The sequence below is a fragment of the Euprymna scolopes genome, chromosome 6 (genome assembly GCF_053919585.1).
Source record: "Euprymna scolopes isolate OS-2025 chromosome 6, ASM5391958v1, whole genome shotgun sequence".
Lineage (NCBI taxonomy): Eukaryota > Metazoa > Mollusca > Cephalopoda > Sepiida > Sepiolidae > Euprymna > Euprymna scolopes.
In genome coordinates this window covers 98,996,619-99,010,796 of record NC_136487.1, presented here as the reverse complement: position 1 = coordinate 99,010,796, position 14,178 = coordinate 98,996,619, and the positions used below count along the sequence as shown (strand labels likewise).

Genomic DNA, 14,178 nt, shown 5'->3' with positions numbered 1-14,178 from the left:
TGTCTGCTATTTGGGTAGATATTTTATTTAAATACATATTTTTATCCATAATTAGTATACCACTACCTTAATCTGTTAGGGATATGATGATGGTTTTATTATTTGCTAGGTATTTAAAGAATCTATATATATATCTCCGGTAGTACTGAATTATTGGATTTAGTGACTGTAAGTGAAATATTTTCTTTTATGAAACTCTTTAAAAACTCTGTGTCATTATGTTTGTAATAATTCAAAATTATGTTCATAGTTATATATAAACGCTATACATACTTTGAATGCTAATGGTTATTTTTTAGTTAAAAAAAGGACAAAAACATCTATTTCACATTGCAAACACAGAAAATATATTTAAAATATTGCACTTATATTTTATTTTTCAAATCAATGATAAAAGTTCTGAAATAAAAACGAAACGTTTCTGAACATATAAATAATTTCGGATTGTTCCTTTGTCATTTCTCTATCACAATAGAATAGTATTTCATAATGTTTATCACACACACACACACACACACACACACACACACACACACACACACACACACACACACATATATATATATGAGATTCGACAGTAGTACTATTAATCGTCTAAGTGTACCTTGATGTGCATAGTTGTTCATGCATTTGTATCATACATGTATAGTTTGCCTACTGGGGCGTTATTTCACGCTGCCAAATACGTGTAGAAGACAAAAAAGAGCGTACATTAACGATTGCGTGCCGTCCTCTCGTGTAACGATAAAACATACCGAGGCAATCCGACACAATTCCTAACATACACATATGGTCATTATTTGCTATTTTAGTTCGTCATAATTGTTTTTCTTAAGAATTGTGATAGTGAAATGTTGTTCTTTGTCCTGCCTATCAAGACAATATCATTTCCACTTTATTTCCCGTGATTCGTTGTAATCTTCTAACCTCCCGCTCGACACAAATCTTCAGGCAAACGCACGTAAGCACACACACACACACACACACACACACACACACACACACACACACACACACACACACATATATATATATCAGAAAAAGAATTAGAGCGACAATGATACAATTATGTGTAACAAGCAGTCTTTCTCTTTCACTATATTTCCCTCCATATACACACACACACGCACACACACACGCACACACACACACACACACACACATATATATATATATATATATATATATATAATATATTTATATATATATGTGCGTGTGTGTGTGCGCCCGATCAATACTAGTAATATAATTTTATATTAAGAGTTTATCTTGGTATGCATATAACACACACACACACACACACACACACACTTTGTATTGATCGGACTATTGTTCTAATCTTGAGTGTTATTTGTGCAACGTTTCGGTCGGATTGTCCTTCGACCTTCATCACACATGTCGGTTTTTGTTTGAAAAAGAAAAGGGGAAATTACTAGTTCCCTAGATATTTTCGTATTTCTGTGAGTCAGTCTCCACTTTTGGTCATTGTTTCGAATCTGTGAGAAAAAAAATGGTTGGCAAAGGGGAAGCAACTCTAATAAAGATCGCAGGGTATTATTCAAACAACAACCAATATTCCAAATGAAGGTCGAGGGACAATTCGACCGAAACCTTGCACAAATAACACTTCAGATGAGACAATAGTCCGATCAATACAAGTAATATAAACAATTAACCCTCATCTAAAAAAAGCCAGAACTTTAATATAAAATTAATTTGTTTTTCTTTTTTCTTATATATATATATATATATATATATATATATATATATATATATATATATATATATATATATATAGTAAGTATAGGGAATAATCTGTGCATAAATTCAACAGAACCTTTTTCAACAACAATAAAAATTAGCTTCTTTTCACATATGTATGCAATCTGATACAAATAAAGTTGTTAACTTTAAATTTCCATCGCCACAAACTAAACAATATCTTTTAAATCCCTAAAGTATAATTGATTTGTGATTGAGGAATGGGGTTTAGTCTATTTGCACTGTTGGTTTTCCTTCTTCCCATCATATTACTATCAAGCATATAATATCAGTTCCTTATATTTCCTGGAACATAGTATATTAGACGTTCTGAAGTAATTCCTTTATTGTGTCTAACTATATTTCAAATCTAATAACTTCTACGGTAACAGATCTTCCCTATATATTATAACTTTTTACATTTTAAAACTATGCTGATATTAGAAACGGTATCTATTTCCTCTCTATCTCGAAAATATACACTTTTTCGGTTGATCGATTATGATTTGCAAGTTTTTACATAACTTGTTATTATATCCATTACATTAAGTAGATATAATTTGACTTAATATGGGAATTACCACCCAACTTTTCTTTAGACATTATTATTATTATTATTATTATTATTATTATTATTATTATTATTATTATTATTATTATTATTATTATTTTTATTATTATTATTATTATTATTATTATTATTATTGGCTCACATGGAGTTTTCACACAAGTCAAAGATCTGATTCAAATACCTGTGCTGTTCCTTGGAAGCTGAGTGACAACATGTCTCCCCAGACGTTCAGCACTCTCCACGTCCTTCGATAGTATTTGCAAATAAATTTGCGTTATCGCAACAGCCTCTCACCACCGATTTCTCGCTGGCAGCCGCCATTGGTCTATACTGGAATTTTAGTGGCAGTAAGCCTCCCCAAGGTTCTCTTTGCGCTTGTCTAGCGGAGGTCTGGTCAGCGCTCTCTCCTCAGTCTTTCCATCCTCCTTGACCCTTCTCGGCTATTTGGTATCACACTTTGGGAGGGGGAGGGGTGATAGGACAATGGGATGGGATGCATGATGGGGATGTAGCACTTGTTGATATGAAGCTTCAGTGCTCATCATTCCCTGTAACGCTTCTTCCTGTTTTGCCTCTGCAGCAGTTTGTCTGACTCACGCATGTGGTTCATGTGTATTATTCTCCGCATTCGAGGGTTTTCCTTAATATTTCAGCCGTTTTCATAATCGTTAGTCATTGTATCTTTGCAGCCATTCCTCTGATTCCAATTTATCCCATTCTTTCGTTTTCGTTATATTGTCCTCTTGTATATTCTCTGCATTCAAGGGTTTTCTTTAATATTTCAGTCATATTCATATCGTTAGTCGTTGTACCTTTGTAGTTATTCCTCTGATTCCAATTTCTCCTATTCTTTTTTCAAAGTTTTTCAGAATTGTTCCTAGTGCTCCTATTATTATCGGTATTATTTTGGTTTTCTTCATCATCCAAATCCCTTTTAGATCTCTGGCTAGTTCTGTAATTTTGCTTCGTTTCTCCTTTTCTTCCATACTCACTCTCTGGTCAGCTGGAACAGCAAAATCTATGATTTGACAGGATTTTTCTTTCTTGTTAATTATTACGACATCTGGTCTTCTTGCTTGGATGGGATTGTCCGTCTGTATGCCGATGTCCCATAGGATTTTGTGATTCTCGTTTTCAAGTACTGTTGCGGGTTTATGCTTGTACCATTTGTCTGTACGCTCAAAATGCAGCTGTTTGCATAATTCCTAATATACTGTCTTCCCCACTTGGTCGTGCCTGTTTTTGTATCCCTTTTGGGCCAGTTTGCTGCATTAACTTACTATATGGTTTATCGTTTCGTCTCTTTGTCTACTGTGTCTGCATTTTCTGTTTTTTTTTTGTGTTTTATCGATCTTTGCTTTGATATTGTTGGTTCTTATCAAGTTATCTTATGCTGCAGTTATTAGAGATTCAGTTTTTCCGTTTATATGTACTTTTCGCATCCATGTTCAAGTGTTTCGTTGTTCTCATCTTTTGTCATTCTTATGAATCTTTCGTATAGTTGTTTCTCTTCCCATTTTTCTTTTCTTGTTTTTTTTTCATTTATATCTCTGTTTTCTGTTTTTTTTTTTTTTTTTTTAAATTTTTCAGTGTCTCTCGCTGCCATAATTATCCTTTCAGTATTTTCCCTTTCAGTATTATGTATTTTTCTAGTTCTTTTCTGTGTCATTCACACAGTATTATTATTATTATTATTATTATTATTATTATTATTATTATTATTATTATTGGCTCACATAGAACTTTCACAAAGGTCAACAACCGATCTGATTGGAAACCTGTGGTGTTCTCTGGAAGCTGAGTGACAACAAGTCTCCCAAGACGTCCAGCTCTCTCTACCTCCTTCGATTTGCAAATGAATTTGCATCATCGTAACAGCCTCTTACAATTGATTTCTCGCTGGCAGTGACCATTAGGTTATACTGGAATTTGAGTGATACTCAGCCTCCGCCAGTTCTCTTTGCGCTTGTCAAGCCGAGGACTTGCTAGCGCTCTCTCCTCGGTCTTTTAGTCCTTCTTGACCCTTCTCAGCTCTTTGGTATCACTTTTTATTGGGGTAGCGGCGATGAAGCAATGGGGGGATGCATGATGGGGGTGTAGAACTTGTAGATATGCAGCTTCGGTGTTCTTCATTCCCCGTGACGCTTATTTGTTATATTGTCTTCTTGTATTATTCTCCGCATTCAAATGTTTTCCTTAATATTTCCGTCGTTTTCATTATCGTTAGTCGTTGTACTTTTGCAATTATTCCTCTGATTCCTATTTCAGACATTCTTTTTTCGAAGTTTTTCGGAATTGTTCCTAGTGCTCATACTATTATCGGTACTATTTTGATTTCCTTCATAATCCAGATCCCTTTTAACTCTCTGGCTAGCTCTGTGTATTTGCTTCGTTTCTCCTTTTCTTTCATACTCACCCTGTGGTCAGCTGGAACAGCAAAGTCTACGATTTGACAGGATTTTTCTTTCTTGTTAATTATTACGATGTCTGGTCTTCTTGCTTGGATAGGTTTGTCCGTATGTATGTCCATGTCCCATAGGATTTTGTGATTCTCGTTTTCGAGTGCTGTTGCGGGTTTATGCTTGTACCATTTGTCTGTACGCTCAAAATGCAGTCGGTTGCACAATTCCCAGTGCACCGTCCTCCCCAGTTGGTCATGCCTGTTTTTGTATTCTTTTTGGGCCAGTTTACTGCATTCGCTTACTATATGGTTTATCGTTTCGTCTCTTTGTCCACAGAGTCTGCATTTGCTGTTTTCTTGTGTTTTATCGATTCTTACTTTGATATCGTTGGTTCTTATCGAGTTATCTTTTGCTGCAGTTATTAGATATTCCATTTTCGTTATTCTCATCTTTTGTCATTCTTATTAATTTTCCATGGAGTTGTTTCTCTTCCCACTTCTCTTTTCTCGTTTTGTCATTTGTCTCTCAGTTTTCTGTTTTGTTTTTTTTTCCAGTGTCTCTCGCTGCAATAATTATCCTGTCAGTGTTTTGCATTATGTGTTTTTCTAGTTCTTTTTTCGTGTCCGTCACATAGCCTTCTATACAGATCAATCCTCTCCCGCATGGCTATGATGAACAGTAGTGGTGATAGTGAGTCTCCTTGGAAGATGCCTCTTTGTATGTTAATTTCTGTTATGTGTTGTCCATTAGCTGTCAATTCCAGTCTCCATGTTTTCATTGCATTTTCTATTACATTGGTGATCCCGCTTGGTATTTTATACATTTTTAGGTATTCTATTATCCATGCTTGGGGGATCCTGTCGTACGCTTTTTTTTTTGTAGTCGATCCATGCCATGGCTAAATTCTTTCTCCTTCTTTTTACCTCCTTTAGGATCTTTTGATCTATATATAGCAGGTCATGTGTTCCTCTTTTTCCTTTTTGGCATCCTTTCTGCTCCCTGGGGATGAATCCACAGTTATTCAGGGAGTGATAAATTTGTTCCCTCAGTTGTGCTGTCAGTATCTTCAACATAGTTGGTAAGCACGTGATTGGCCTATAGTTGCTAGGGACGGTTCCTTTCTCCATGTCCTTCTGTAACAGTGTAGTTCTACCTTTTGTCATCCAGTATGGTACGCTTGCTTCCTGTATACATCTTCTAAGGTTTGGGGTTAGTCTTTCGTGTAAGGTTGTGAATTTTTTGAACCAATATGCATGTATCCCGTCGTGCCCTGGTGCTCTCCAGTTTGCCAGTTTTGTTATGGTTTTCTTTAGGGTTTCCTTGTTGATTTCATTCACTGTTTCTTCTTCTATTTGTTGTAACTTTTCTTTCATGTCTTTCAGCCATTCGGCATTTCTATTGTGATCTCGTCGCTCTTCCCATATATTACTCCAGTAGAGTTTTGTTTCTGTCGGATTTGGTTGTTCTGTTTTTGTTTTTCCTCCGTTCACATTTTGGTAAAATTGGCGTTCGTTGGTTTCAAATGTTTTGTTTGCATTGTTCAGATTTATATCTATATCGTCTCAATATCGCTTCTTTTGCTTTTCTTTTTTGGCCCAATTTTTCATGTTTCTTGTTTAGCCTCTCCCTGTCAGTTACATTTCCAATATTCCGTTTTCTCCACATTGCTTTCTTCCTGTTGATCATTTTGGTTTCTTTTTTATGTTTGTGTATTTGAGTTTCTAGTCTTATTTCCCATCCAGGTTTTGTCGGTCCGCTTGTCCCCGGTTGTTTTTCTGATTTGAGATTCATACTTACAATTTGGGCGCTTGCATAAATGAGGTTGTTTAAGTCTGTGATTGTATTTGTTGAGATGTATGGGAGGAGCTTTTTAACCTTGTCTGTTTCTGTTTTTAATTTCTTCTGCTCTTGGTTCCTTAACGATGGGAGCTTTGTTTTTTTCTCATTCATCAGCTGTATTATTTTATTTATTTCATTTGCTTCATTCTCTGTTAGTTCTGTTTCATTGTTCTCATTTTCCACGTTTGTAGACTTTGTTCTTTGTTGGTCCTCGGCCTTTGGTATTTTTACTTGTGAGGCTTCAACTTGTGGGGTTTCTTTACGTGCGGTTTCGTTGGGGGATGCTTCTTGTTCAGTTCCATCATTTATTTTTCGCTGAATTTTTGTTAGTTCTAGTTTAGAGAGCCAACCTTTCTTGAGTATCAGCCTTGCTTGGTCCGCAATTCTTTGTTCTGTCGTATCACTGGATAGGTGCCTGGATATGTCACTGGATAGATCCCATAGTTCTTTCATTCGTTTCCGATAACGTCCATATCTATATTTAGGATGACTTCTTCTTCTTCTTCTTCTTCTTCTTCTTCTTCTTATTATTATTATTATTATGATTATTATGATTATAATAATAATAATAATAATGATAATAATAATAATAATAATAATAATAATAATAATAATAATAATAATAATAATAATAATAATATGTTTTACTTTAGGATTTTCTCAGTATTATCATTATTTTTTTTATTTTAGTTAACATTTTAAACATATTTAAATCGTATAAATTAAATCGTATTCTAATTATAGGTCAAAATTCTGTTAACCATTTGTCATTTGGTTAAAATCTTCCTTCTTTAATCAGATTATCGTTTTCTGGATACTTATCAAATGTATTCCGATGCAAGATCTACACAAGAAAACTCCCAGATACATAAAATGACTTTGTGTGAAATTTTAAAAATTCGGCCCATCCGTTTTCTAGTTCATAGGGAACGAAAAACACACAGTTCCTTTAATCTAATAGTAGATAGATAGATAGATAGATAGATAGATAGATAGATAGATAGATAGATAGATAAGTTGACTATGTAACAAAAATTAATAAAAAAAAAACAAATTAGTAATTATGCTTATAAAACATTTTCTAATGACTTAAAATAGTTTAAAAAATAAATTAGTACTTTAGTGCTGGAAATTGGTCAGTCTTTCACGTGTTTTATCAGTGAAAGAGAAATAGAACAGTTGTTCTATTTCTCTTTCACTGATAAAATACGTTCTATTTCTTTCACTGATAAAACACTCTATCTCTTTCACTGATAAAACAAATAGTTTTATTGAATATTTATTACTAGATTTTATGGCCAACTATCTCTATCCAATTATTGTGTTTTATATATATTTGTACATTTTAGTTTATTTTACAGTCAGACAGTAAAACTAACGTCTAAAACTGACCTCAAAAGTGAAAATCTTTTAATTAATGAATCTATTTATATACCTAATTCAACACCAAACTAATACCCCCCCAAATTTCTATAGTAAATTCTTATTCATTTTAGACATTCATTGTAAGATTTGCCAATATTGACTAAGGGTCTTGACAAAAATCTAAAGGACAAAAATAAACTGGAAAAAACCCCACAATATAATAATAGAAATAACAGGAAAAAATCCAAAAGCATAAAATAAATGATTTTAAAATCAGTTTTTATATATTATCTTTAATTTAATTATATATGGTGTTTGGTAGAATTTATTTGACAAAAATGTTTTATTTAATATTAAAACATGTTTCGAAACCTTGTAACTAAACTGCATGCCTTAAAGGTATACGTAGCGAATTTATACAAAGTTTCATTTTTTGTTTTTTACGCAAATAAATTTACATTTGATGCTATTATGATCTATAGTTTTCAGTCTTATGATAGTTAAAAATGAATAAATATTTATCACTGGTACCAACAATGACAAATTAAGTTTTAAAAATATATTAAATGAAATATAATGATTTTTCTTACCATTAGCTTTGCATTGTTTCCGAAGTCGGAATTTGATAGGTGAACCTTCGATTGCCTTTCCATGCTGATCAAAGACTTGCAAGCCTAAACTGAGATGGGCCACTCCATCTTTGTGTCCAGTGCATGGTATGGCAACTTGAAACTCTGAAGCATTAATAAAAAAGCAGAATACGTTTATGAAATGAAAGAAAATGTGGTGTTTTGTTAAATAATTTACAATTAGTTTTACATGGAAATGTTCACTTCGTTATTTAAAGAAAATTTCATCAAATACAGTTAATATATTTAGACAACTTAATTGAAGTGAGATAACTAAATTTTTCGATTATTAAAGTTGACTGTGATTAAATTGATTGCGATACGGACTGTGAAATCGAGTGCTGTGTCGATTCAGTCGATCCCATCACTCAACTTTCATTTAGTTGACAACCTTCACGTGATCCTTTCCGCATAGAATCGCACTGTACGATTTTTATTAGTAAATTAAAGGCCATGTGGTTTTATACATAGCTTATAATGCACATGCGTTTTTATATGTAGCTCATAACGGATGTGCGTTTTTATATGTATCTTATGATGGGCATGCGTTTTTATATGTAGCTTATAATGGACATGGGTATTTATATGTAGCTCATAATGGACGTGCGTTTTTATACGTAGCTTATAATGAATGCGCTATTTTATATATAGATTATAATGCACGTGCGTTTCTATATGTAGCTTATAATGGACGTGCGTTTTTATACGTAGCTTATAATGAATGCGCTATTTTATATATAGATTATAATGCACGTGCATTATATGTAGCTTATAATGGACGTGCGTTTTTATACGTAGCTTATAATGGCCGTACGTTTTTATATGTAGCTTATAACGGACATGCGTTTTTATATGTAGCTTGTAATGGACATGCGTTTTTATACGTAGCTTATAATGGAACTGCGTTTTTATACGTAGCTCATAATGGACATGCATTGTTATATGTTACTTATAATGGCCGTGCGTTTTTATATGTTGCTTATGATGGGCATGCGTTTTTATACGTAGCTTATAATGGACATGCGTTTTTATATGTAGCTCATAATGGACATGCGTTTTTATATGTATCTCATAATGGACATGCGTTTTATACGTAGATTATAATGGACATACGTTTTTATATATAGCTTATAATGTACATGCGTTTCAGAAAGGATGAAACCTTGACTGTTAGAGGACAGGGAGTGCTGGGATGATAAAGCTTATTGTCACTCAAACTCTTGAAAAACATTCCGGTAAACGGTTGGCGGAAACATCTTATGCTAGTCACAATACTTTGTGAGATATATAGATGGTCGCAGTAACGTTTATTTGATTATTTTTGCTTTTTAGACAACAGTTTTCACTGTCATAACTTGGTGATTATTGACATGAGAAATGTTAGCAGTTTTCGAAAACCGTTGCAAATCAAGTTATGTTAATATAGAAGTTGGGTTAACATTAATGTCTTGTCGAAAACCGCTGTTAATGATTTTTGAAATTTGAGTAGCAACCAGACTCTTTACAATTCTAATACTCTAAAATTTTTATAGTGGAGATTTAGATAGTGCTCTTCCTCGTCCTTTTGCTATCCTTTTTGACCCTTCACATATATTTAGAGCAGTAGAAACCGGGTCTGAGGTCAAACGATGATGCTTCTGCCTGTAAGTTTTTTTTCTATTCATGTATTGTTCTTTATTAATTTTGCTTTATTCCCATTAAGATTATTATTATTATTATTATTATTATTATTATTATTATTATTATTATTATTATTATTATTATTATTATTATTATTATTATTATACCACCCAAAGAGATGGCAGAAGGAACACAAATAAGCGCTCATCATTGGATGAATTGAATGAGACGCCGGTTTCACTAAATAAACAAAGTCTCAAGATCAATTCAGCGTACGCTTAGGACATATTTGTTTATATATATATATACATATATATATATATATATATATATATATATATGTATATATATATATGTGTGTGTGTGTGTATTTTTGTGTGTGTGTATGTTTGTGTGTCTGTCTGTACGTGTGTGTTTTTATGTATAATTGTGAACCTGTTTCCTCTCAACCACACATACAATGGTGCGCATTATATGACTGGATGTGTGTAAGCCATACATATTACAAATAGGCGTACATAATGCACATCTGTTTATAGAGATATGTTTATAGATCCCCAATTGCAATGACACAGTTGATATGGCGATTTCAGTGATCACTAAGATAAGCAAATATAATATAAGACTGCGTCCGTTCATCTATGAAACATTTTTTTCAAATTTATTTCCCACTATTATTCGTATTCGTTCTTCGCCAAATAGTTTTTATTATCCCCCTGTCTATTAGTCATTTTGTATTTTCTCTTCGACAGATTCTTTAGTTTTGCTGATTTTTAATACAAAATGTGTTATTTTTCGCATTAATTATCGTTTTTCCTGGAAGTGGCGAAGATAAGCGATGTAATGACATCATATGTATTTATTCAAATGTATGTGAACAAATATGTGTTTAAATGCTTGTGTGTCTGTTTTTAAATATATGCGTTAAAATGTATATATACAAATGTATTCGTTCAAATGTATGCGTTCAAATGTATGTGTAAAAATGTACATATTCAAATGTATGTATACAAATGCATATATTAAAATGTATGTGTAAAAATGCATGTGTTTAAATATAATCGTTCGAATACATAAAAAAATATGTGTGTTCAAATGTATGTGTATGTATGTACAATGTATGTTTATACGCGGAGGTATGTGTACAAATGTATGTGTTTAGATATATGGGTTCAACTGTATGTGTTAATATGTATATAATCAAATTTATGTGTACAGATGTATATATTCAAATGTATGTGTACAAATGTATGCGTTTAAATATTATGCGTTTAAATGTATGTGTATAAATGTATATGTTCAAATGTATGTTTTAAAAAGCATGTGCTTAAATGTATGTGTTCAAAGGTATGTGTTGTACAAATATATGTGCACAAATCTGTGTATTCAATTGTATATGTTCAAATGTGTGTGTTTAAATGTATGTGTGTAAATGTATGTGTTAAAATGTATATTTACAAATGTATTTGTTTAAATGTATGTGTTTAAATGTGCGTTCAAATTTATTATTACAAATGTATATATTCAAATGTATGTGTTCAAATGTATGCGTTTAAATATATACGTTCAAATGTAGTGGCTTAAATATAGGGTGTCTAAAAAACGGGCCCCAACTCTGATTAGGTCCTGTTTCAATGTGTTTTGTCTGAATGAAATGAAATTTGGTCATAATTAGTTTATTATATTCAAAACATCACATCAAAACACTAGGGTCTTTGACCTTTTTTCTCCGTTCTACAGCATATGTTCTAGATGGCCTCCATTTTTTTTTTGGGGGGGGGGTCACCCTGTATATGCATTAAAATGTATATGTACAAGTCTATATATTCAAATGTATGTGTTAAAATGTGTCTTCAAATGTATGTGTTTAAACTTACGTGTTTCAATGCTTGTGTTCAAATGTATGCATACAAATTTATATATTCAAATATGTGTATACAAATATATATGTTCAAATGTATGTGTTTAAATGTATGCGTACAAATTTATGTGTACAAACGTATGCATTCAAGTGTATGTGTGAAAATATGTGTGTCAAATGTATGTGTTTAAGTGCATATGTTTAAATGTAGTTGTACTAATGTATGTGTTTAAATATATGTCTTCGAATGTATGTGTTTCGATGTACGTGTTAAAATTTATATACAAATATACATGTACAAATGTTAATTTATATATATATATATACATATATGCATATATATATATATATATGCATGTATTTATATATTTAAATGTTTACGTTTAAATATTAATGTTCAAATGCATGTATTTAAATATTTTCAATTTTCTTATCAGTTTGTTCAAACTGGAAATAATGCATTCAACAACTGGATATCAAAAATTCACCCGCTAACTTATATATTCCAACCTGAAGATCTTTTTAAAATTCTTAACTTTCCTTTAAGTGCAATTTTTTACTCTCTCTCTCTCTCTCTCTCTCTCTCTTACACTTAGTTCACTGGATAATTTTTGAAATTCAGTTTTTTTCTGTAATAACTGGAATGATATAAATCTACCTACGATTCTATTTCATCATAAAAACCGTGGAATTTCTTTATATTTTCCTCTCAGTTCTGTTTGATCCAGCATTTTGGGGACATGAACTTCTCATAAGACTGCGTCTTTCTTCTTGTCCCATATCACTAAGTCAGGTTCAATAGCACCGGTTACAAAGCACGTGTTTTCTGTCGAAATTTCAAAATCATAGTGAATGGTGTATGACTTATTCTCAACTGTTCTTTCTGCCATATGTTTCTAGGACTTCTTTATGCATTCGCTATTCACCTCTTACAGATCATCTAGTGGAGATATTTAAATATTTCATTGTTGCACATCGTACAATAGCCGTCCCATAGCAAAATGTACAGTTGAATATAAGGTAAGGTTGAATGTGTGGCAAAACTTGCACTTGTCTTTGCTGAGACCATTCATCTTTTAAAAGAATTGGTTATCAAGCCCTGATATTGGGTAGCCATTATAATCCTCTTTTAGTCACAGTGGAGCGATTCTCTTTTTAGACAGTCTCTAGAGCGTTCTTTACCTATATAGTTATGAGTGAATTCACCCAGAAAATACCTGGCACGCTGTTAGTTGGCCAAATATTTTAGTTCGTTGCAATGGGAGATATTGGTATATTTTGGGCACTCTTTTCGGTTAATTCCTCAGCAGACTTTTTTATGATTCTACCTCATTTATAATATAGTCTTGTCTAAAACGTTTGGCCACGTGATATTGTTCTGCTGGCTCTTGTTTCAAGATGTTGAGGTACAATTTGAGGTTTGGGTTTTGGGAGCTCATAGATAGTACATCAGGTAGTGCCACAATGCTAATGATCAATCTCCGAGTAATTCATACCTCCCGCTCCTCTGCGCAGATGTTTATATGTATGCTTAAAAATGTGTATGTATAAATGTATGCATACAAATGTATTCGTACAAATGTATATGTACAAATGTGTACAAATCTGAAACGCTGCGATTATAATAACATGCTTTGATAATAATCCGCGTTTGCGAAGATTTTATCCTAAAATATTATATTTTGAACCCATATTTCAGAGTAAAGTTATCAAATTATCGCGGAAGGTTATCTTCCTCTTTTCTCATTTATTATTATTTTTAATCTGTTGTTTCTATATTTTTGTACAAAATACCCTGTTCTGACAATTATTTTCTATTTAAGAGTAATATGAAGGGCAGTAAAGCAAGTTGTATATATTTTTCTGTAATGATGCTAAGCGTATATATGCGCATTTATTAACATAATTATTTTTATAATTAAATATAACATTTACTCATTATCATTTATTATTTTGATGTGGAAATTATTGATTGCAATACATTTCGACGGAGAAAGTTTATTTTCTGAGAATAACGTTCATACTTCGCCTTTTTATGTTAATCGATACCTTTGTAATGATTCTCTGTCCTATGTTTGGTGATTTTCCAGTTTTATTTTTTATGTTACACATGTATGTAGTAAACAAGAT

General features: G+C 32.3%; 1 protein-coding gene across 7 annotated transcripts in view; it reads right to left on the bottom strand.

The window, feature by feature from the left end:
* The window catches only part of LOC145277818 (protein shifted-like), a 593,688-nt gene that overhangs the window by 115,233 nt on the left and 464,277 nt on the right, over positions 1–14,178 (bottom strand). For all 7 annotated transcript variants that reach the window (XM_080129712.1, XM_080129714.1, XM_080129710.1 and 4 more), the window contains exon 4: positions 8,529–8,672. In XM_080129712.1, coding sequence (XP_079985838.1) covers positions 8,529–8,672 — 144 coding nt within the window. The remainder of the gene's footprint in view (positions 1–8,528; positions 8,673–14,178) is intronic.